At 41.0% G+C, this 21,651-nt stretch overlaps 1 protein-coding gene across 1 annotated transcript; it reads right to left on the bottom strand.

The window, feature by feature from the left end:
• Positions 1–2,113: 2,113 nt before the first annotated feature.
• polr2m (RNA polymerase II subunit M) lies at positions 2,114–21,651 on the bottom strand. The gene is made up of 19 exons (XM_040127153.1): positions 21,148–21,651; positions 20,262–20,342; positions 16,711–16,803; positions 15,370–15,534; positions 15,142–15,234; positions 14,920–15,033; positions 14,664–14,816; positions 13,948–14,073; positions 13,503–13,631; positions 12,936–13,030; positions 12,448–12,553; positions 11,674–11,757; positions 11,323–11,429; positions 10,632–11,219; positions 7,832–7,995; positions 7,566–7,656; positions 4,562–5,161; positions 4,158–4,380; positions 2,114–2,952 (listed from the first exon to the last, which is right to left on the bottom strand). The coding sequence occupies exons 1-19, from the start codon at positions 21,220–21,222 to the stop codon at positions 2,809–2,811; spliced, it is 3,231 nt and encodes a 1,076-aa protein (XP_039983087.1). The 5' UTR covers positions 21,223–21,651; the 3' UTR covers positions 2,114–2,808.

Below are 21,651 nucleotides of genomic sequence, written 5' to 3'. Positions count from 1 at the left end.
CACAATTCCTTGGTAAAACAAATTTCAAAAAGTGAATGGAGAATTAACAAAACTACTAGTCTACAGCCATGGGAAGGGGACCAGTGATTAGGCTTCATTCTCTGGGGACCATGAATGTATGTGCATCATTTTATGGCAATCCATCAAATAGTGGTGGACTGACTGACCAACAGAGCAACGTTGCCATTCCTAGACCCATGCCACTAGCATGGCTGAAAAACCTCTTGATTCAATTCTAGTGTAGTGAGAGGAGGGAGAGCTGGTTTTAATTGGGATGAGGAGAGAGGCTGTAACCTTATCTGCACAAAACTGCTGTGTGTTGCATTATTTCATCTCCTCATGTGCCCCTAAAAAAAAATGATAAAAAACATGGAAGAATGGAAAAAGCATGACCTCAGACGTTGTAACCTGGCAGATATAATCCAATAATTCTGCCAAGGGCCTAACTCATGTTTAACGCCAGTCTATACATCATACTGTATATCTAATTTAAGGCTGAGTTGGCTGGTCTTTGAAGAGGCAGTTTTGAAATCACATTCCAGTTTCCCCTCCCAAACAGCAAATTATTTTTACTCCCGTGAGATGTGTGATTTCGGATTGAGAGTTGGAGCAAATCACTTGCAGACTACTTCATGAGGAGTTTATTAATCTGAGACAAGGGGTCTGGGATTCAAACTGAAGTATAAAGAACCCCATTATCAATGGACAACGTAAAAAAAGCTTGGACTATAGAGTGTGTGCTCAGTTCCACCTCAACAACATCAACATACATTCAGAGTCAGGTTTGACGCCAGATACCACTGAGAAAAGCTATGGCAAAAATGTGCCCCATAATTGGTAACAGTCTCTGAATTTACGAAAAGCAAGGTAGGCTGTAATTAATCCCAGCACAATGAGGATCCTCTGCAGAGCGTGCTCTTGTATTTGTTGTTGGACGTCACCACAGGGCCACTCTGGAGCCCATCAGATACAGTGTCTAAATACACAGCAATCAGATGGGTTTTTTTTTTCTACGTCTCCCACCAATGCCTCAGCAACAATTACTAAAGGTTATCAAAGGGCATCTACCAGAGTCTGACCTATATGAACCCACCCTCATTTCCCCCAAAACGTGCCTCAGTGCCTTATTTCTTTCTCATTAAAATCCCTGAACCAGGCTATTTAAATCAAGATGGCCTGCAGTCCTCTGTGAGAGTTGGAAGGAAGACGATGGGAAAGGCCGTTTGGAAAGACGCTGAATGTAGCTGGCACTTCTTATCTACCACATATTAGCAAAGTTGAAAAATGGTATTTGCCATGTTGCATTAGCCCGCTGCTGTCCAATCATCGCCTGCCATTCCCAGCAACAACATGATCCAAATGCAGTCCAGATGTCTCAGCCATCAAGCTTCAACATTTCACTACCTCTGCATTAATCTTATCAAGTGTGTGACAGATCCCGGCTTGACAAGATCTCACAGGATTTTAGAAAATCAGGGCCTGCCGCTGACAATAGCTTCTCCAGAAACTGAAACTTATATCACCGTGCAGATTCGTTTTGCACATAAAAGAATGAAATAAGCTGGAAGTCCAACAATAAATTAGATTGCATCCATTTGATACCCAGACAATAGTGAAACTTAAATCTGCACTGGGGAAACTGGGTCTTATTTTAGTTGAACATATGCACAAAAACGTCAAAATGTCAACACAACGTTTACCTTACAGTTATTCAGTTTACATAAAGTAGCTCATATGTGAGGGGCAGTTTTCATGTCCATCTACTTGGCATTTCCTTATCCACGTGTGGGAAATAATAAAGTACAGGAGTACATATGCGGGACTTTAGCACAATTTTGTGGTGCAATGAATTTTTAGGTTTTTTTTAGACTTGACACTCTTACTCAATTTTAGCAGGGAATAATGTATGTTTTACTCCTTATCATAAATCTGTAATTAAGAGTTGCATTAAGGGGTGCACGGTAGGTTTAATACTGTCAATTTCCAATGCACATTATCACATTGCACAGTTTCTCTTCACATTATCAAAACTAACATTTAGGTTGTAGCAAACGGATAAATTAAGGTAGACTAGTTTGTCAGGTACATGACCAATGTTCCTGGTGCTCTAATCAGTGCAATTTCATATTAGTGAAGAGAAATTAAAGGACAGCTCTTACAGATATATTTTCATCCACACTAAAAAGGGCTGATGAGGTACTTCACAGTGTCTGTGATTCAGGAAAACACTTAGATTTTCAGCTGACGTTACACAATCACAACCATTTGGGGAATCAGATGTATTTATTCAATTGTTACACATTCTGTAATAATTACATCTGACAAAACTACCTGCAGGCTCCTGTCTATTTTCTAGACAAACCTGTAAACAGTCACTATTGTGCCAAAACAGTCTGCTCCACCTGTTCATGAGCTTTATAATTATTAACACACTAAAATAGAAATTTCAATGTACAATACTCTCAAGCAAAGATTACTGCATTTGCCTCATAATATTGTACATGCTTCAAATTCAGCATTCAAGACTCCTGGTCATCCACAGGTATTATTCCTGCAGGACACTGTAATAGCCTATCCCAATACGAACTGAATGACAATTAAGTGAGCTAGTGTCTCAGCCGGCCATTCAATTTCCTGCGTCTGGGATACCAACTATGCCTTCACTCCAAGGAAAGACCCTTTTCCTCTGTTAAGAATTCCTCTCCTTGGAGTGAAAATCCTGTTTGATTGGTCCTGATTGCGAGGTCCAAAGCCTGTTTCCCCCAGGGCCAAGGTCACGCTGGTTTCCCCAGCTCTGGCCTTCCAGGATCAGTCTTCCTCTGAGGAGATCTGGGCTCCTTCATCTTGAACCTCTCTGTAGGCAGCCATGGGGCCACCGTCAGGAGTGTAGCTCCCCATAGAGGTCTTCAATCCCTCAGACAGTTTCTGGGCTGCCAGCTTGGCCTGAAACTCCTGAAATTAAACACAACAAAGAGAAAAAGTTGACATGAATAGGCTGGTAAACAGTAAACAAGCACATTATAATAAAGCAGCACAGCCATAGCTATTAAATCCTCAATAAAAGTAGGACTGATAATAAGCTTAACAGGCCTAAGTAAGCTGACAACAGCACACTGTTTGACATTTGGCTCTACAGTCAGTACTTTGGATGTGAAGTGATACACAGTGCCTATACTGCCTGAACGCTGCCCTCTAGAGCTTATGGGGAGACTTCACACTTGGATTCATTAAATTAATCAAATTTGATTAGAGGAGAAAATGTCAAACGTCACCTTTGTATAAACTCAATTTCTTTAAATTCAGGTGCAATGTCAATACCAAACTCATTTCTGCCAAATAAACAAGTTTGTTGTAATAATGTTTCAATAGAAATACAATTATCTGAATATGAAGAGTTTCCTTTTTCATCTATTACAGTGCACACTATGATTGTGATTTGAGTAACTTCCACAGCTCTGGGCATAATATACAAGTTTATTTTTTTTAAGTAGGTACCAAGATAAATAAAGAAGACTGGCAAGTAATAGTTATTGATGATCAAAAATACATCTTTTTTTGTTATGTTTTGTTTTTCCAGAAATATAATCACCTTATCTATTGTTAATGGCATTTTGTTTTCTGAATAAAATGAAGGCTGTGTTCGGATCTTCTTTAGCAGTGTGTGTAAAGACACAGTCCTCTCATTCATTTGAATGAGGCCAGTCCAGGGGTGCTGACGCAAGGGGCTCCAGCAAAAAAAAATGCAGGGTCATTTGGCAAAAAAGTTGAATCTGCTCAACTGTTGTTGAACCTCAGTGCGGCATCATTTGGCAAGGCTCTGTGGTGCAAGCGCACATAGATTACTATTTTGTAACATGAACACTGCATTGTCCACGTTCATTGTTCACCGCGCCATCGCAGCCTCTTGCATTTCTTAACACAGGGCTGTTTTTGGTCTCAACGCCCAAATTCACCATGGCTGACTGTAACCAAGGCATTCAAGTACTGTTACATAAACATGTTACCGCCCATCATGGTGAAGAAGCCTTATTCGTTTATTCAAAGAAAAAAAATTTGCTTTTGGCAAGTGGAAATTTTTGACGCTGTCAGTCTGCCTACAGTTTAATGTATACACTGTACGTATAAGATAAGTGTGTGGAAGGCTCGGCGGAACAAACCTGCTGCTTCTTGGTTTGTTCTTTCAGGAGGACAGCCGACTCTTCCAGAGACAGAAGCTGGGCTGGGTTGTGGTGGAGAGGAGGGAGTTTGGCTGCAGTGATGTCGTCCAGGTGTTTTCTGTCCCGCTCCTTCCTGGCCTGGACAGAGAGCAGCAATGAGCCTTCAGAAGACTGGCTGGGTGACAAATATCCTGATGGAGAAATGTCACTTCTGTGGGGCAGCCTGGACACACCGTTGAGAAAATGTTATTTACAATCAAATAACTAATGAGAACTATGATAGAAAGCAAAATTACATACAATGGCACACAATGTTACTGTATGAAATCTACTTAATTGTCTAAGTCTTTTTTGTTATAAAAGTTTACAAAAGTAATCATCACATCATCAAACAATGCACTCACTGATTTGGTTTGAATTTCTGCTTCCTGGGAGCTGAAGTTCTCTCTGTTTTTTCCAGGACAGTTACATAGTGAGGCTTTTTTGGTGACTGCTTTCTCAGAAAGTAATTGTCTCTTGCCGTGCTGTTTAATGGGTCTTTGGACTGGCTACTGAAAACAGTACTAGTTTCAGACAGTCTGACCCTTTCCAAGGCCTCCAAAAGGTCACTCTCCTTTGTCTCATCAGAGTTCAGAGAGGCCCCAGCAGCAGCCGTCTCCATGGTTTCATGAGCAGCCGCTCTGGAGACAAACTGGTCCTGTTGCTGGTCCAAAGTTGTGTTTTCCTGCACATGAGCTGAGTCAGGTGAGGTCTCCCTCTCATGTACCATATCAGCTGCAGCAGCCTCACTTTGCCTGTTTTGGTGTGAGGCTGTTGGTGTGTTAGGGATGGGATGTTTTCGCATAGTGAAAGCCTGCTGGTACTTGAACTTTAACTCTGTCCTGGCAGCAGACACCAAGCTCTGTCTCCTCTCCTCTTCATTGTTGTGTTCAATGGCAAGACGCACTTTCTCCGCAAATTCTGATATCTTTTTCCCTTTGTCAGGAAGAGTCTGCAATAACTTCCTGTGAACAACACAAACCCAACATTTCATTGTAGATTCAAAACTATCATTCAAGATACAGAGAGGAGACATTTAACAAATAAGCCAACATTAACTATAGACAAAGAGATGGGCTTTACAAGTCTCTCGAGCTCTAGTGGAGGGGTGAGCACTATTCTTCCAAAGGTTATTGTCTAATTCGGCATTTTGATGATGGTGGTGGAGTCACTCCGAACCCACCTTTAGAGGTTCAGTTGGGTTTGGATCTGGTGACTGTGAAGCCCATAGCATTTGATTCACATCATTTTGATATTCATGAGAGCATTCACCAACTCCATACAGAAGGATCTCCATTTATGTTTCTCTACTCATTCATTCAGATTTTTTTCTTTTTCACCCATCTGTATTTTTGCTTAAACAATTTCACACATTGCATCCAATATTCAATCATTGTAAAAAGCAAACTAGTATTGTATATTCTATGACTATTTGATGTAATACTGCTGTATAATCATATTAGTTGTGCAGAACTATTATGACCACAGTCAAAAAATGTCATGCTTTACATATTAGTCACATTTGAAGCTGCTTTGGATGCTGATATCTACGGTACTGTGAAAAAGTTCTTAGGCACTTTAGATGTTTAAATTCTTCTATGTCACACAATACCATCCGGGAGGCGTCTGATCGGTCCCAAATCCATTTTGCAGCATGACAACAACCCCAAACATACAGCCAGAGTCATAAAGAACTATCTTCAGCCACCAGAAGAACAAGGAGTCTGGCAACAGATGGTCTGGCCTCCAAAAAGCCCTGATCTCAACATCATGGAGTCACTCTGGGATTGCATGAACAGACAGAAAACACTGACACAACCTTAATCCACAGAAGAACTGGGGCAAGTTCTCCAAGATGCTTGGAACAACTTATCTGCTGAGTGACTGCCAAGTACACTACCAGTCAAAAGTTTTAGAACATCCCATTTTTATAGCTTTTACTGAAACATAAGCAGTTCAAGTCCAGTGAATAACCTTAAATGATACAAAGGTGAGTGGTATACTGCCCAAGGTAAAAAATAAAAAAGTTTAAGTCGCCAGAAACTGTAAAATCATGTAAATTTCATCGAAAACAGGCCTTTCTCAGGGATTAAGAAATCGCTTAATTTACAGCTTTCCTGCATCAGTGGAAGTAAATGGAGCCTTAAAAGTTAAAGCAAACAATCCTACAGGTGCCAAAACTTTTGTTGATTACTTACTTACCCTCTGTTTGTACAAAGGCAGTGTTGGAACAAACTGTGTTACTACACCCTCTGTAATGTACTGCAGGAAGTAGTGCTGTATGTTGCTGTCAGAATGGTGAGAAAAGGCAAGTAACAAAGGAAGACGGACTGGTTGGTAAGGGGTTCGTCCTACAGCAAGATAATGACCCAAAACATTAGAAGAACAGACCTAGATGGTGGCTTCACATGATGGAAGACCAGCACAGTCTCCAGACCTAAACCCTATGGAGCTGGTTTTGGGATGAACTGGACTGAAAGTGAAAGCAAAGCAACCTGCAAGTGCAACACATCTGTAGGAACCTCTGCTACAGTGTTGGGACAAACTTTCCATAAATGTTTCATTTCCATTGTAGAAAAAACGTCATAAGTGTGTTCAGCTGCTGAATGAGTCAAACATTTAGATTAAATTTAAGATTTAAGGTTCCATGATTCCTTTTTTTTTAATGTTTATTTTTATTTGTTCTATGCTTTAATTGCACTGAAACATTACACTATGTAAATATCAGTATCAACTGATAAAAACTGAGGTGTTCTAAAACTTTTGTTTTTAAAAGGCAAAATTACATTTTGTATGAAGTTAATCAATAAAAAAATGACATGGCATTTTATTTGAATACGTCCACACTTTACTTTTAGTGCCTATAACGTTTGCAGAGTACTGTATGTGTACATTTTGGAGGAAAAACAATAATCTGTGCTTTAAAGTACATTGGACGGTTTGTGCATTGTAGATTAACTACACTGTACTCATTTCGCAGCATGGTAGTATAGGCTCTGCATCATGAACCAAAAGTTTTTCCAAAACGGACTGAGATAAACCTCGTATTATTGAACACAGAGATGATTTGTTCATTTGTAGCTGTTCTCTGCAAAACTTCAGATACAGACCGTAGGTAGGAAACCTGACATCCTGTACTGTACTGATGGACAACAGTGCAGATAACAAGCTCAGTGACGGCGGAGCAGCTCTCATTACAACAAACTTATTTAAAGTCACCATGTTTCTTGTGTCAAACTGTTGCTATTACTAAGCTATCACAGTTACTGTGTGCGCCAACAAGCGCCACAGTGAGACATGTGCCCCAGTTTCTGCCTCTCATGTGTGATAGATATACATGAACGGTACAGGCTAATTGTGGGAACTTACGTGTTAGAGAGTATCTTTTCCTGTCGCAGCAGCAGTTCTTGGAGCTCTTCTCTGCTCTGGTTTCTCAGGTCTCCCACCTGTCCCTGGCGCTCTGTCCACGGTGGAGACATCACTGTTAGCTACTGATAGCTAGCTACAGCCATTCACAAACAGCAGAACCCAACGTCTCAGTTTTAACACCCAACATACAAACTTGGTGCACACGTTAACCGGCTCAAAAAAACGCCAGCTGACCGACTAATTGATGGTTAGAGAGCTTAGGAAACCTGTTAGGGCTGGAGGTTGCCTTCTTCTACGTGAGACTTTTCGAAGTCGGGTTCTTCTTCTTACGCGGATATCGAAAATAAGAGGTGGAGCTCGAACGCCCCCCACTGCACAGGACAGTGTAACGCAGCTCTTCTTCTTGTCACAGCCAAGTGAGGGTGATTTGCTGCCCTCTGCAGGTCAAATGTAGTCGTTAGCACCAGGTATGGATTTCAAAGAGGAACCTGTTACTCCAACTTGTGACACTTTGCCATTTAAGATATTCATTTCTTCTCCGTAATCAATTCAGTCAATATAAAAAGGCTTCATAGTCTCAGATTTTCCACAGCTGAATTTCCCATCTGGATGTTTCCCAACCACTGTGCCAACTAATTTCTCGCTCAGCTCAGGAGACAATGACCCAAACGTCAACCAGGAGGTTACAGCTGTGTCCTCTCTTTCCCATCTCAGGATTTAAAGTCAGTTTGACTTTTGGCTGCAGCTGCACAGTTGGAAAAAAAATCTCAATAGACTGCACTCCTTACATTCGGCTCTTTTCTCCACGGTATCTACCTCTATTCATCTCCTCTAATCAAAATCCGAGGAACTAGTAGAAATAAGTGTATCACGTGAACTTTGTGGTACTATCATCTGAAACACAGGACTGGATGTACTTTGCTAACAATATCACTGATTGGAACACTTTAGGTTTTGTCCTTCCAATCCTGTTCCTGATTCTGGTAAATGTTTGTACTACTTTGTTTTAATCTATTATACAAAGCTTTGGAGAGCTTTTTGGACAATCTACAAATTTTCTTGCAACATCACTGATATGAACAAATACTCAACAAATACCAGCCTGACTCTGAATTAGTCTATCTTCGCTGCACAGTTTATAAAAATGACAGTAACAAATACCGTTTTGTTTAGTGAAACAGCTGAGTTTTATCCAGGCAACTACAGATTTGCATTGTGAAGCCTGTGTACATAATTTACTGTTAAAAAGCAATAGGCAATAGTTCTGCAGACTGCTTATTATACAAAGAACAGGTCCTCGAAATAGAGTTAGTGACCTAATCTTTTTCATATGTACAGTACGTTGACTTTATCTGGAGTTCAGTGTGTGTACATATCATTCATGTAAAAGCACGAAAGTTAAACATCCGAAACGGAAGGAGTACAAATCAGTGGATCAGAGCGATCCACATCAGTGAACAAAGTAGCAGTCATACTGTATATAGGCTTGAGGCTTCTGTAAATGTATCAGTTTGTATGTAAGTGGAGGTGTCCATTGAATCAGTCAGGATACTTGTGGAGTATCGTCTTTATTAGCCAAACATACGCTGGGCTCTTTTCATTAGTTGCAGTTTGATATGTAACGTTAAGGAAAAGGCACATCAGAAAGCATTTTCAGATCACAGTTGTGGCAGTGCAGACAACAGCTGGATAATACTTGTGCCTGTGGCTCAGGAATGGCAGTCACCTCGTTAAGGTTAATATCTTTAGTTAAGTAACTGAACAGTTTTATCATTAGCACAGAAATGTACTTTACATTATATTGTTATATTACCCTGTTGCCAGTTCACAGAGATTCGTTCCCACCACCAGTATCAGATAGCAGGCTATCACAAAGGCACAAAGCATGGTAATAAATATTTTGTAAATAATGTGACAATAACAAAATAATATTCATTTAATTTGTACAGAGCCAATATAAAATGATAGGAAAATACACACAAAACTTTATCAAGCTTCATATAAGACTGGATGCTCATAGCTCCATGAACAACATAAGTAGGCTAGATACACTGTAAACAAAACAAATATAATCCTTCAGTACATTTTTTACAAAATACTTTTACAGAGTATCAGATTATTTACACCCTAAAACATTTTATTATAATTAACAGTGCTATGTGCAAACACAGAAGCAGAATAGAATTGAAAACCTACATAAGACTTTTTACATCATCAGCCAGAATCATTTTCTACATGAGATATGACAGGGAATTGAGTAATTTGAATGTGTCATCTTCAAACTGTTTTAAAAAATGAGATCTGTGTAACACATATGCTGATTGTAAAAAGATAATCAGCAGTGAAAATAAGACCAAAGACAACTGAGTTTTAAAGGAATAGTTCACCATTTTTAAAATTCGCCTGCGCTTATTAGCTTTCATGCCGAGGGTCAGAAGAGAGGATCAATACCACTTTCATGACTGTACGGTGAACGTGTAACCGCAGTTAGCTTAGTTTGAACTGCAGACACATATATAACGTACAGTCATGATGTACAGGTTAGCTTCATGCTAAGCTAACTGCAGCTATATATGGCTTAGTTTAGCATAAAGACTGGAAACAGGGAGAAAAGACTGCGTTGTTCTCTCCAAATATTTAAATATCCACCTAACAGGACCTCTAAAGCTCAGTATTAGACAAACTAGTTTTGTAATCCGTACAAAAACTGAAGTGTAAAAATGTCAATTTGCCATTTTTACAGCTGTGGACCGGACTGTTTCTCGGCTGGGAGCAGTGACTTTCACTGGTAACCACTGTAAAACTTTGAATTTTACACTTCATTTTTCCAACCAGCTTTAGCTCTAAAGCCGATTTTCTTACTTTTGGACAAATCCTGTAGGCTAGCTGTTTACCCCGATTTTCAGCATTTATGCTAAGCTAAGCTAACTGGCCGATGGTTGTAGCATCATGGTTACCATAAAAAATGGGAGTGGTATCAATCTTCTCATTTAACCCTCGGCAAGAAAGAAAATTAGTGTATTTCCCGAATGTCTAAAATGTCTATTACTATTACTTTAAGATTACTCTATATTTATCTTTGCTGTCATTTCCATAAGTTTCATGAACGGTGTATAAACTTGTGGTGCTCTTGATCTCGCTCGAGGAGAGGACGGGGATGAAGTGGATTCCTCCGCATTTGAGTGCGTATTTGTGTTTGCTTCAGCGTCCAACTCATCTCTCCCGGACTGGACCGGGCTCAAAGGAGGTTCAGGATCAGTCGGGCAGGTGTAGGGGAGCGTCCCGCTCGGTACTGAGGGGCTGGACTGCAGGAAACGGCTGTATTCAACAGGAGTGTACTTCAGTAAACTAGACTCCAGCCTGCTGGGTGGAGGGTTATTAGACTTGAACATCCTTGGTTGGGTGGGGGTTGTCAGGTAGAGAGATGGATGCTGAATGGGAGATGGCGGGAGTGAAGGTTGTGTGGGGGATGGAGGTTGTGTGGAGAATGAAAGTTGTAAGGGGGATGGACACTGTGTGGGTGATAGAGGTTGGGTGGGTGATGAAGGTTTCACTGGTGATGGAGGCTGAACAGGTGTTGGGAGTTGTATGGGATGGAGATGACTTGGTTCACACAGAACAGGAGTTTCAACATCATGCCTCTGTGCTTCTTGTCTGCAGATGCACAGTCAGACATGAGAGTGAGAAACCACCTCCAAACGAAGCCCCAAATCTAGCATGATGCTACTAAATATGTTTCTCCAACTTTGCTTCTTACCTGGGGAGCAGATCACACCCTACTCCTATCTCCCTGGTTTCCAAAACCTCCCGTGGCCTACTCTGTGTGGACACAAAATACTTCAGCTTGTCTTCTAATTCATTATTCTAGGAAAAGGAAAACAGGAAACAACACTGTCAGGTCAGATACATGCAAAGGACTGCGGTCACTTTACATGTGAAAGTGCCTTGATAGTTGCAGTGATACAAGAAAACCACACATGCCCTGCTGAAATTTCAGGATATCCAGCATTTAAGCAGCCCAGGCAATCATGTGTAGCCATGCAGCAGATTATGGCGCCACACCAAAATTAAAACACACATTAAACACACAGTGAAGTATTTGTCTTACCTCACACTCAATTATTGCAATTCTGTCCAGAAGCTCTGAGATGAACATATCCTTCTGAGCGACTTGAGCTCGCAGTGATTGAACCTTCACAAATTCAAGAACAGCATTTAGCAGAAGTTAGTGATTGTGTGTTTTCTTGCAGATCTTGTCCCTGCTCAGTTTACTCAATTCAATATTGTGATCTTACTGTATATGGATTGTTGGCAGTAATGCTCCATTTCATGAGTCTGTAATCTGTACCTAATCATTTTCTTGGAAGTTTCCTGGAAATAACTTTATGATTTGGTGCTAACTATGAGGAAAATAGGAATGGAAAGAAAAGCTCAATTTAAACCAAACGTAATATTCATTCATTATTCATTTATTATTGGGAGCTTATGAATGTACACTAGCAATTTATTAGAGTTTATTGATTAGAAATGTACTAATTGAACACTGTCTTTATTTTGCCTATATGCACAATTAAAAATACATAGTTATTTCCAGGGCTTCTGTTGGAAATTATTCAGACAAATAAACATGACCGCTGCAGGAATGCATCTTAACCACCGCGCCAGCACCGTGCACCACCCTTTATTGACTCTGGCTCCTGATTAAGTTTCATATTACTTGTGTGCACTGAATTCCCCCGTACTCTGGTGCTCTGCTAAATAAACGTCTAATACTTCAGCTGCCTTATGTATCCGCAACCATTATCAAAACACAAATTAGAAGAGAAGACCTGAACGCACGTGATTGGGCAGTTTCACGCACAGATAAATGAACCCTCCTCACCTCTTCGATCATTCCTTTGACTTTCCTCTGCTGGCAGAACACCATGTCGTTCAAGTGTTTGATTCTCTCACGGAGATCTACCGCTTCACCTTGCAGCTCTTTGGACCTAAACACAACCAGCAACCATTTAGTCCCACATACAGAATAAACTTCTTGCATTTTCCCGAGCTTAGATGCTTCCCAGCTTTGAAGGCAAAAGGGACTGCAGCACACTTACTGATTTGCAGGCTTTCAAAGTTCAAATATGATATGTTTTGAAGCATGAAAGTTCATTCTTGACATCCGAAATAGTAGTTTGACGAAACAATCCCTACTTAAAGACGAAGAACTTGAACACACTCAGATCCAACGTCATGACAACTGAGCAAACTTCATTGGCTGATGAAGAGGGTTTATATAATTGAAAGCCCACAAACAAGCTAATAAATTGACCTGGAGTTGGAAATGTCGGCAAACTGATGTTTGTTTTTCGGAACCTTAATTTGTACCTTTTGGCTACAGTTGCATCAGCTGTGTACGTCAACTCCATCAAGCGGAGACGCTGATCACATTCCTGCAGCTTCTTCTGGAGTTGACTCTTTTCCTGTGGAAATGATAGGTCATTTTTTTTCTCAGTTCCTTTTTACACAATGGTCGAATATAAATCATGATTCTCAAAACAGCGTGAAATTCTCAAAACCACAGTTTATTTTCCCTGCAGCAGTATGTGCATTTCTTGTTGCTTTCAGACAGAATTCAAATGTACAACAGTCATAACCTTTCAAACTTAAATATTTCATACATTTCATTAATCTGGTAACACCATAAAAAGATTCAGTCATTTGATAACAGATGACTGTTTATGGAAAGTTAAGTATTTTTACGTAGGTACCACATCTACTGAACATGGATGAGGCAGACAAGGGGGAAAAACAACAGACTGCTCAAAGTGCTTGGTCCAGGCAGAGGTAGACGCAGAAGAATAGAGAGTGAAGACAAAGATTACAGAATAAGGTGTTTATTTTTTGCATGAAGAATAGTTTGTTTGATCTTCGTCATGTTATAATTTGCCTTACCTTTCCCATACAGTCCAGCAGACGCTCCACTTCAATGATCCTCTGATCCCTCTCGGCGATCTTGGCCTCTGCAGTCCTGATGTTTCTCTCTGCTTCCTCCAGTCGCCTGATGTACTCATTAAGTTGGGCCTGTGTGGGTAAAAAATACATTTTGGTTGTGATGTTGGACTGTTTTGTTTTTTTGTTTTTTTTTAATTATCGAGAATTTAGTCATTTGTCTACTTTTTGGTTTTCACTTAGATTGAATTTGCTTTAGAGTAAAATTCTCATTCATAATCTTTGCAAAATGTGTCAAAATTAAAAGCATTTGAGCTATCTTTGGTAATCATCTCACATCTATCCCGTTCTTATAACACATACAGTAAGTATTGATTTCTATTGGCATTGAAACTGCATGTGATGGACTATGGTGAGCGTAAATGCATCAGCAGTAAAGAATGCAGACCTGTAGGTTTTCAATCTCCTCCCTGTGTTTCCGTTGTTCCTCCAGCAGCTTTTCTTCGTACTCCCTCTGTAGCTTCACTGAGAGCTCCTGCAGCGCCTGAGTGTTGGCCTCCTGTGAAGACTCCACCTGGTAAAATCACAGCACAGCACAGCAAAAATTAAGACTGACGTCGGCTGATTATTCCATATCGACGCTAGAATAGAGGATGCAGATGCAGCTGATGTGCTTATGTGCTGCAGTGAGAGGATCTGTTTGTAAATGGGATCGAGGCATAGTACTTTATCTACTACTTCTCAAATGTCTTGATTTTTTGAAATTGGGATTATTTGCTCTCTAAAGGAAAGTGACCATTTTTTGTTTTGTCACCACACAGACTAGAGCACGAGATGAGTTCTCAGAGCTTTTAGGACTATTTTGATTATCAGTAAAGTTTGCTTTTCACTCGTGATTTTACTGTAACCTGCGACAGAGATGGAAAATTGGTAAGGTATCAGGTGGAGAATAAAAGTGTTTCTCTTTGTTTAGCAGCTGTTCACTAGCCACACATCTTGTCCTTCTCCATTGTTACTGACTCATCAGACCATTTTTCAAAAGGTCATTTGAGCACCCACTCTTCACCAGAATCTGAGTAAGTCAATGAATGTGTCAGAGCAGGTTTTTCCATGGTAGTGTTTTGAAATTTATGGATGCATGAGTGAGTGTGTATGTAGTCTGACCTGTAGTCTCAACGTCTGGTTTTCAGCCTGCACAGTGGCCAGCTCCCTCTCTTTGTCTCTGAGCTTTTCTTGTGTTTTCTTACAGGCGCTCTGCAAACTCTTCACCTCCTCTTTCGTGTCCACTCTGTTCTGACAGTGCTCCAGAAGGGATTTCTGCAAAGGAAACTTTTTTTACTTGTCAAGCCTGCCCTTTCTGTAGCGGCACGCGGTTGCCTTACAGAGAGTCTTCACGGGTTCAGCTCCGATGATTTGTTACCTGCAGGCCGATGTTGGCAGATATGAGGGAGCTGTTCATCTGATCAAAGCTCTCCATGGCTTCCGTCCTTATCCTCACCTCTGACTCCAGGCTCCTCCGATGTGAGTTGGCAGCCTGCAGAAACAAAAGGTACACTGCATTTTCAGATTTATTCCCAGCTTCACAGATTGGAGTTTGATGAGGGAGTTCTGTGCAGTCACATGGTGTTACATAATTCATTACCCTGATTTCTTGTGAAAGCTTCTGCATTGATTGCTGCATTCCTCCAAACTGCCCGTACATGCGCTCTCTCACCTTCTCCAGAGAATCTCTCACCTGTATACATATACACAAGACATACAGACATTATCTACTCAGCAACCCACACGGCCATGCATAGAAGTCGTGATGTTAAAGCAATGATGTGTTCACCTAAAGGCTTGTCTGCTTGTTGTGCTAGTCTCCACTCACCTCCCTGATGTACCTCATCTCATCATGAAGGTGATTGACTGTCCACTCTCGTGCCATCACCTCCTGCTGTCTGTCCGAGCCCGTCCTCTGCACTACGCCGTACACTTTGGGCCCGTGATGCTGCAGCGAGGACTCCGGCACCCCATTGGTCATGTCTCTGAGGTGCTGAGGGAGACAGGATCGCACCGGTCAGGTTTCTGTAGCCACCCTCCGCCGAGGCTGACTAAGACTGTCATAGTGTTTGTGTATTTGTGTGCATGCTTATGTGCAGCCATGCACACTTGCAGGTGGATCACGCGGTTGTGTGCATATGCACATGTCCGTATATGTACACTTGATCAGGTATTTCCAGCACTACTGCTGCTGAGCACTGCAAACAGGAGGTTGGGAACGAAGGGCTTGAAAAAATGCAGGGGTGTATTGAAGGTGTCGTGTTTCTGCAACCCAGTACATGAGCTGCTGCCGTTTCTGTCTATTGTACCTCTTACAGCCAGGCCACCAATGAAAATAGATGCACACCAGCACAGGAGCAGCGCAGCACTTTAGACAATGCAATAACTAAATAACAAATGACAGTTATAGTTGTGGGAACAGATAAATTACTCAGCTGTAGCTTAGGGATTCAATCTCTGTAAATATTTCAGATGTGCTGCAAGGGGAAAAGACATTTTTCAAAAAGAGTTTGAAAATTAGAAGGAAATTCTAGGGCTGCAACTAACACTCATTTTCATTATTGGTTATTCTGTATATTCATTTCTTGATTAAGCAATAAATCTTTTAGAGTTTACATGTCACAAAATAATGACAAATGCCCATCACAATTTCCTAAAGCCCAAACTGACCTATTCAAATGGCTTGGTTTGTCTGACCAAAAGTCCAAAACTCAAAAATATACTGAGTTTACTATCACAGAAGACAAAGAAAAATAAAATTCACATTCAAGGAGCAGGAGCCAGATAACTCTTGGCATTTTTGCTTAAAATAGAACTTAAATTGTTAATCAGTTATTATAATTGTTTCCACTTAATTTTCAACTAATCAATTAATTGACTATTCTGTTGTCTGTGCTACATTTTTACACAACTCAGGGAAAAACCAAACATTAACTGAACCAGTGAGGATGAATATGCAGGTCTCCTTCAAACTTAAACAGATACACTACAGACATGGAATTTGTTACACTTACCTCCCAGCACCTGTTCATGCTGAATATCTATGGTGACATTATTCATGACAGCCTGAGAGAGCATGCACAGAGTCGTGTTTTACAGAAGGATGTCAGCGACGCGTGTGCGTCGCAGTGTCATGCCTATTATTCATCTGGTGGGTTTGGTTGTCTACCTGCTGAGGTGACTCCCTGCCAGCTGGCCTCTCTCTTTGGATAAGCCCATTCTTCTTCTTCCATGCCCCATGGACATCTTTTTCTTTCTCAGCCTGTAGAGAAAAAAAAAAAAAGGCATCAACAACAAATATTCAAGGTTGCCATCGTGAATGATTCATTTCATTCCACAGTGTGGACACTACAGAGGTCAAAATGTTCAAATTAAGTGTTATTACTTTGTGCAAACATCCCACACCACTGATACCTTCTAATTAGCAAAGTTTCTGTTGCAGTAAAGTACTCTAGTCTGACCTTGTTTGTGGTTACATTTAGCAAAGACCCGGAATGCAAACAAACACAGTCTTGCAAACATTTGTTATCTTATTATCTTTTTTTTGTTTTGTTTGGCTTTTGGTTGTTTGTTTTGGTGCCCTCCTTCTCTCTTACAGTAATTTGAATGTGTTGCATATAGTTTTCTAATTGTATGTGAATATTATGTTTTGTGCCTGGAGACTTAATAGATTTCATTTGAATTATTTGTATGTGTATGGATCCAAGAAGCACTGTACGGCCTATTGTATGCTTTATTGCATACTCCCCATGATTCCCTAGGATTGTTTATTGTGTCACTGTGACACTGTTGATTTCACGGTTAGGTATTGTATTATCTTGTGGTGGGTGTGGTGAGGATGTGGTCACCACTGGGGTGGGGTAACAATATTAAAATATTTATCCGCCTGTTGTGTAAACAATAATTTTGTTTTAATTGTCTTTTCAACCAATTGGTGTTTATCTAAGACTATGAATTGAAAAGTTTCTTCTAAGATAGCTAGATAGATAGATAGATGACACCATGAGACTAAATATTCAGACCTATTACCCAGAGAAAGAGGCGTCAGCCTCCACATCTCACGGAGATAAGAGTGAGGAGAAAAACTCGAACAAAGACACCAGTGTTGTCCCATGGACAGAGCTGTGCCTTACATTTCTGCACCACTTAATCTACAAAGGACATGCTGTAGAGAAATGGTGAAGGCCCTTCTAACAGGCGGATGTGTATTCTTCATGTTTTAACAACACTGCAGCCCGCCTCTCTGAGAGCTCAGAATAACAAAGCTCTATGTGCTGTCCATTCAGCTTTGAATTTTACAGTGGCAATGTTTGACCACACTGGTGGACAATGTTTACGTGGTGTTTGCAGCTCAAACCGCAGCCCAGCATTTTTGGCGGAACAGAGCACACAGGGCTTCTTTTGTTTTGTGAGCATGACCTGCTCACAGACGTCACTGACTACCTGCATTATGTAAAACAACTTAAAGACGTCTCTTTGAAATAATCATATGTCACTGCATTGTCAAACATTTCACCGTGTCGCTTGTTTGAAGCACATTAACTGACTGCTCTATCATATGACAGCATTAGGTAGGAGTCGACTGATTGGATTAGCTCGTTTCCAACACCAACATGAAAGTTGTATTTGAAGTCACAACACAAAGACCCTCTCATGTAGCTCATTTTCCTGATCCGTGTTCACTTTAAAGAGACCTGCGGTAATTGTGGAGATGAAATCCAATGCTGTAGGTGTAGAAACTTCTGTATGTAGCAACCCTGTGTCTTTTAGTCCTCTGTGTGTGTCATGGTGCAGATGTATTTCATCTCATCTAGGCCATAGTCACTGGTTGGATTGTGTCCATGATGTGTCAGGTTGCAGGACACACCCTCCCTAATTTTATGGCGAAGAACCACTTTAACCAGTGTTTCTACTGAAACACTGGTTAAAGTGGTTCTGTGACAGAGGATATATTGGTCATTTCCTTCCTCCAAGATTAACTTTGTGTCATCCCTTTTTCCTATTTTTTTTGTTCTTTTTTTCATCACAAAACCACACAAAATCCAAGTGACCTACATTTGACCTTCTCTAAAGATTAGATCTAAGATTAAAGATTGAGCAGCTTCCATGAAAACAGCACAAAACAGGACTGTTAAATCAAGCATGTTTGAAACTGCCAGTTTTAATCACTGTGTGAGTATTTCAACTGTTTTTGCAATTGCAGCAGTACCTGCACTCTGAGCTCAGTCCTGAATGCTTAATGAGCAGATGAAGGGGACACGTAGAGGTGAGTTTAACCTCTTGAACCCTGATATTCCTCTTCCAATTCTCCCGAAGTGGCTTTTCCACTCTGTGCCACAGTTTCACCTGGAATTTATGCATCAGCTTGTTTCAGCACTTCTATGAATTGGCTGTAGTTGTGTTTGACATCATTTTGTGCATATTTTCATGTGGAATATCTTGTGAATTTCGGATCTTATAGCAATAGTTCAACATTTTGAGAAATACAGTTGCTCACTTTTTTGCCGAGAGTTACACTTCAGGTGGCTGGTTGTCTGTAAAAACTGCTGCTCTGCTGTCCACAGACACATTGGCTGCAAAGTTGAAGGGGCGCAGAGTTGCGTCCTCACTAAAAAAACACTGAAGTACACGTCATCACCAAGCACATGCGTGTTACTCTCCAGTTTGTGTTCATTCTGGCCCAAAAACTAGTCACTGTTATCGGTTTCAATAGTCGTGGGCACACCGTCCCAAAGGGCAGCACTTTCACAGATTACGGCAGCGTGCTATCAGTGGAGTGTGTTGGGGTGTGGTCACTTGACAAACACCATACTCCCTGACCAAGGTTCATACAAAACATGCCACCATGCTTCTGTCAGGATTCCGCACAGTTACAAGGTCCTAAAGCCTCCTCGGGGCCAACAATAAACAAAGTGTTGCACTCTGTTCTCACAGTCTCACTGTCAAACTCTTGCATCAGGCTCCAGACCACAGATCCTTAACTCAAACAAATGCCGGGGCAGAGCCACTTACAGCAAACACCCACACAGCCTGCAGCATAGGCACACAATCATCATTCACACGGTCACAGCGTGCAAGAACACACACTGATACTGTCTGACTGCAGTTCTGCACCACAGTGGGCAAAAGCCAATTTTATGAGCTATGGTTGTTTAGTTATCAGTGTTTGAGTTGATACTGTTTCAGCTACGCTGTCAGGTTTTTTCAGTGAGAGATCAAACATGTCTGTTCTGCAAAAGTATTTTAAACATTTTCTAGCGCATGGAATAGATTCACAATACATAGTCAGAGCTGAACTTTGAAGTAAATTTGAAACAGATGTGTGTGTGCATTATCACAAGCACACACCCCCTTGTCATGATTGTGTAACTAGACCAGATGATTAAAAAAAAAAGCATAAATCTCAGTGGCTCCACCATCATTCTTACTATGTATTATATGATGGATTAATGTTGTAGTTTCAGTTCTTATCATTCTCCTGTATAACTAATTTTGAGAGTGCCTTGGCATGTGTGGTTGTACATTCATAGTTACAGAGAGACACACACACTGATTCAGCTGATTTGTTGAGTCAAATTCATTTCAACAAGAGGGAATATTACGTTTGACTCCATTCATTAAACCTTTAGCTATCTGAATAGAGCTGTCGTGCAAGATTTATAGGCATGATGCCGCTTGATTAATTGTAAAATTTCTATGAGAGGGAGATATATGACTTACTGTGTCTGAGTTCGTTGTTTTTGGCTTGTTGTTTCCATGATCTCCCGCATGTAGAGTTAACCTGAGACGTTTGATCCTCCTCTGAGAAAAACAAACAAATAAAAGGCAAATGAATTATGTTCTGCGAGCAAATTCATGTTTGTAGTATGGTACTATGAGAAGAGATTGAAGAGTTTACATTAAAACGTGACTGAAACTGAGATTCAGAATCTTTACCTGTCTCACAGACCCCAACAGTCCACCACCTTGAGTTTATTTATAGACAATAGCAACGGAACTGCAAACAAGGTTCATGCAAATGCCCTGAAACTGTGCTACTGAGACAACCGCTGTAATATTTACACTACAGTGGGTGCTTTGTTTGGTTGTGTACGAGCAACAATTTCTTACAGTTATATATTTTGAAAGATTTTATTTTAAGACATTATTCCACAAAAAAAAACATGCTGCAGAAATGTACTAAGATCAGACTGAATTAAAAAAAAAATACTAATAGGGTTTTACTTCATTTACAAACAAGGGGAAGAACTTTAAAAGCTGATTTAGTACAATGGCCTGTTTTATCAGAGAGCTGTTCAAATAAACATGACAGCCCTGCCTCCTGCACACTCAGCTCCCATTACATGCTCTTGTAAGTGAACACATCCCATAACAAACATGAACTTTCAGAAGATCGGGGAACAGAAATTGTTTGCTGGGACTGACAAAATTTATTTTAATGTACACAGACAAGAAACAAGTGGCTACGGAGTTAAAGCAACAGGGGACAACAGAGGAGGGAGGAAAAAACACTGGGCAGTTTGCAAAACACAGAGGAGAAGAAAGAGGGAAAAGGAGAGACACGGAGGGAGCATTTCAGTGTGCTGACTTCTCTGGGACTTCTTACCTCACTTGAAGTCTCTACCGAGTCCTCTGTTGTTGTGGTGGTGGAAACCGTTTGTCCTGAACCGTAGCGAAGCATGTCTCCTCTTCTGTCCACTCCTCACTTCTCTTCCTCTCCGTCTCCCTCTCTGACCCTCCTCCCACCCTTCCTCTCACTCTCCTTCCTGAGTTCTGCTCAAAGTCTCAGAGCGACCATCTGCCCCCGGCTCCAGCCAGGGGAAGAAGAGGGAAATTCCACCCTCGGTCAAGCCTGGTGGTGGTGGTGGGAGTCCACAGGGCCACAAGGTGCCCTCTCAGTCAGTGTAATGACCAGGTGCAATCCAGTTCCACACTCTGCAACACAAACACAAATATGCCATTGTACTACTTCCAGCCAGACTGTTCCTAAATCCAGCAGGCTGACAGGCTTGTCAGTCAATCAGCAACCTCCCTGCCTGTCTCTCTGACTCCTTATGCGTGTCTCTCTGTATTCCCATCAGACCTGTCGGGCCACATTTCACCTGCCTCC

The sequence above is a fragment of the Xiphias gladius genome, chromosome 1, assembly GCF_016859285.1.
Source record: "Xiphias gladius isolate SHS-SW01 ecotype Sanya breed wild chromosome 1, ASM1685928v1, whole genome shotgun sequence".
NCBI classification, from domain to species: domain Eukaryota; kingdom Metazoa; phylum Chordata; class Actinopteri; order Istiophoriformes; family Xiphiidae; genus Xiphias; species Xiphias gladius.
This window is presented reverse-complemented; position numbering and strand designations above follow the sequence as displayed.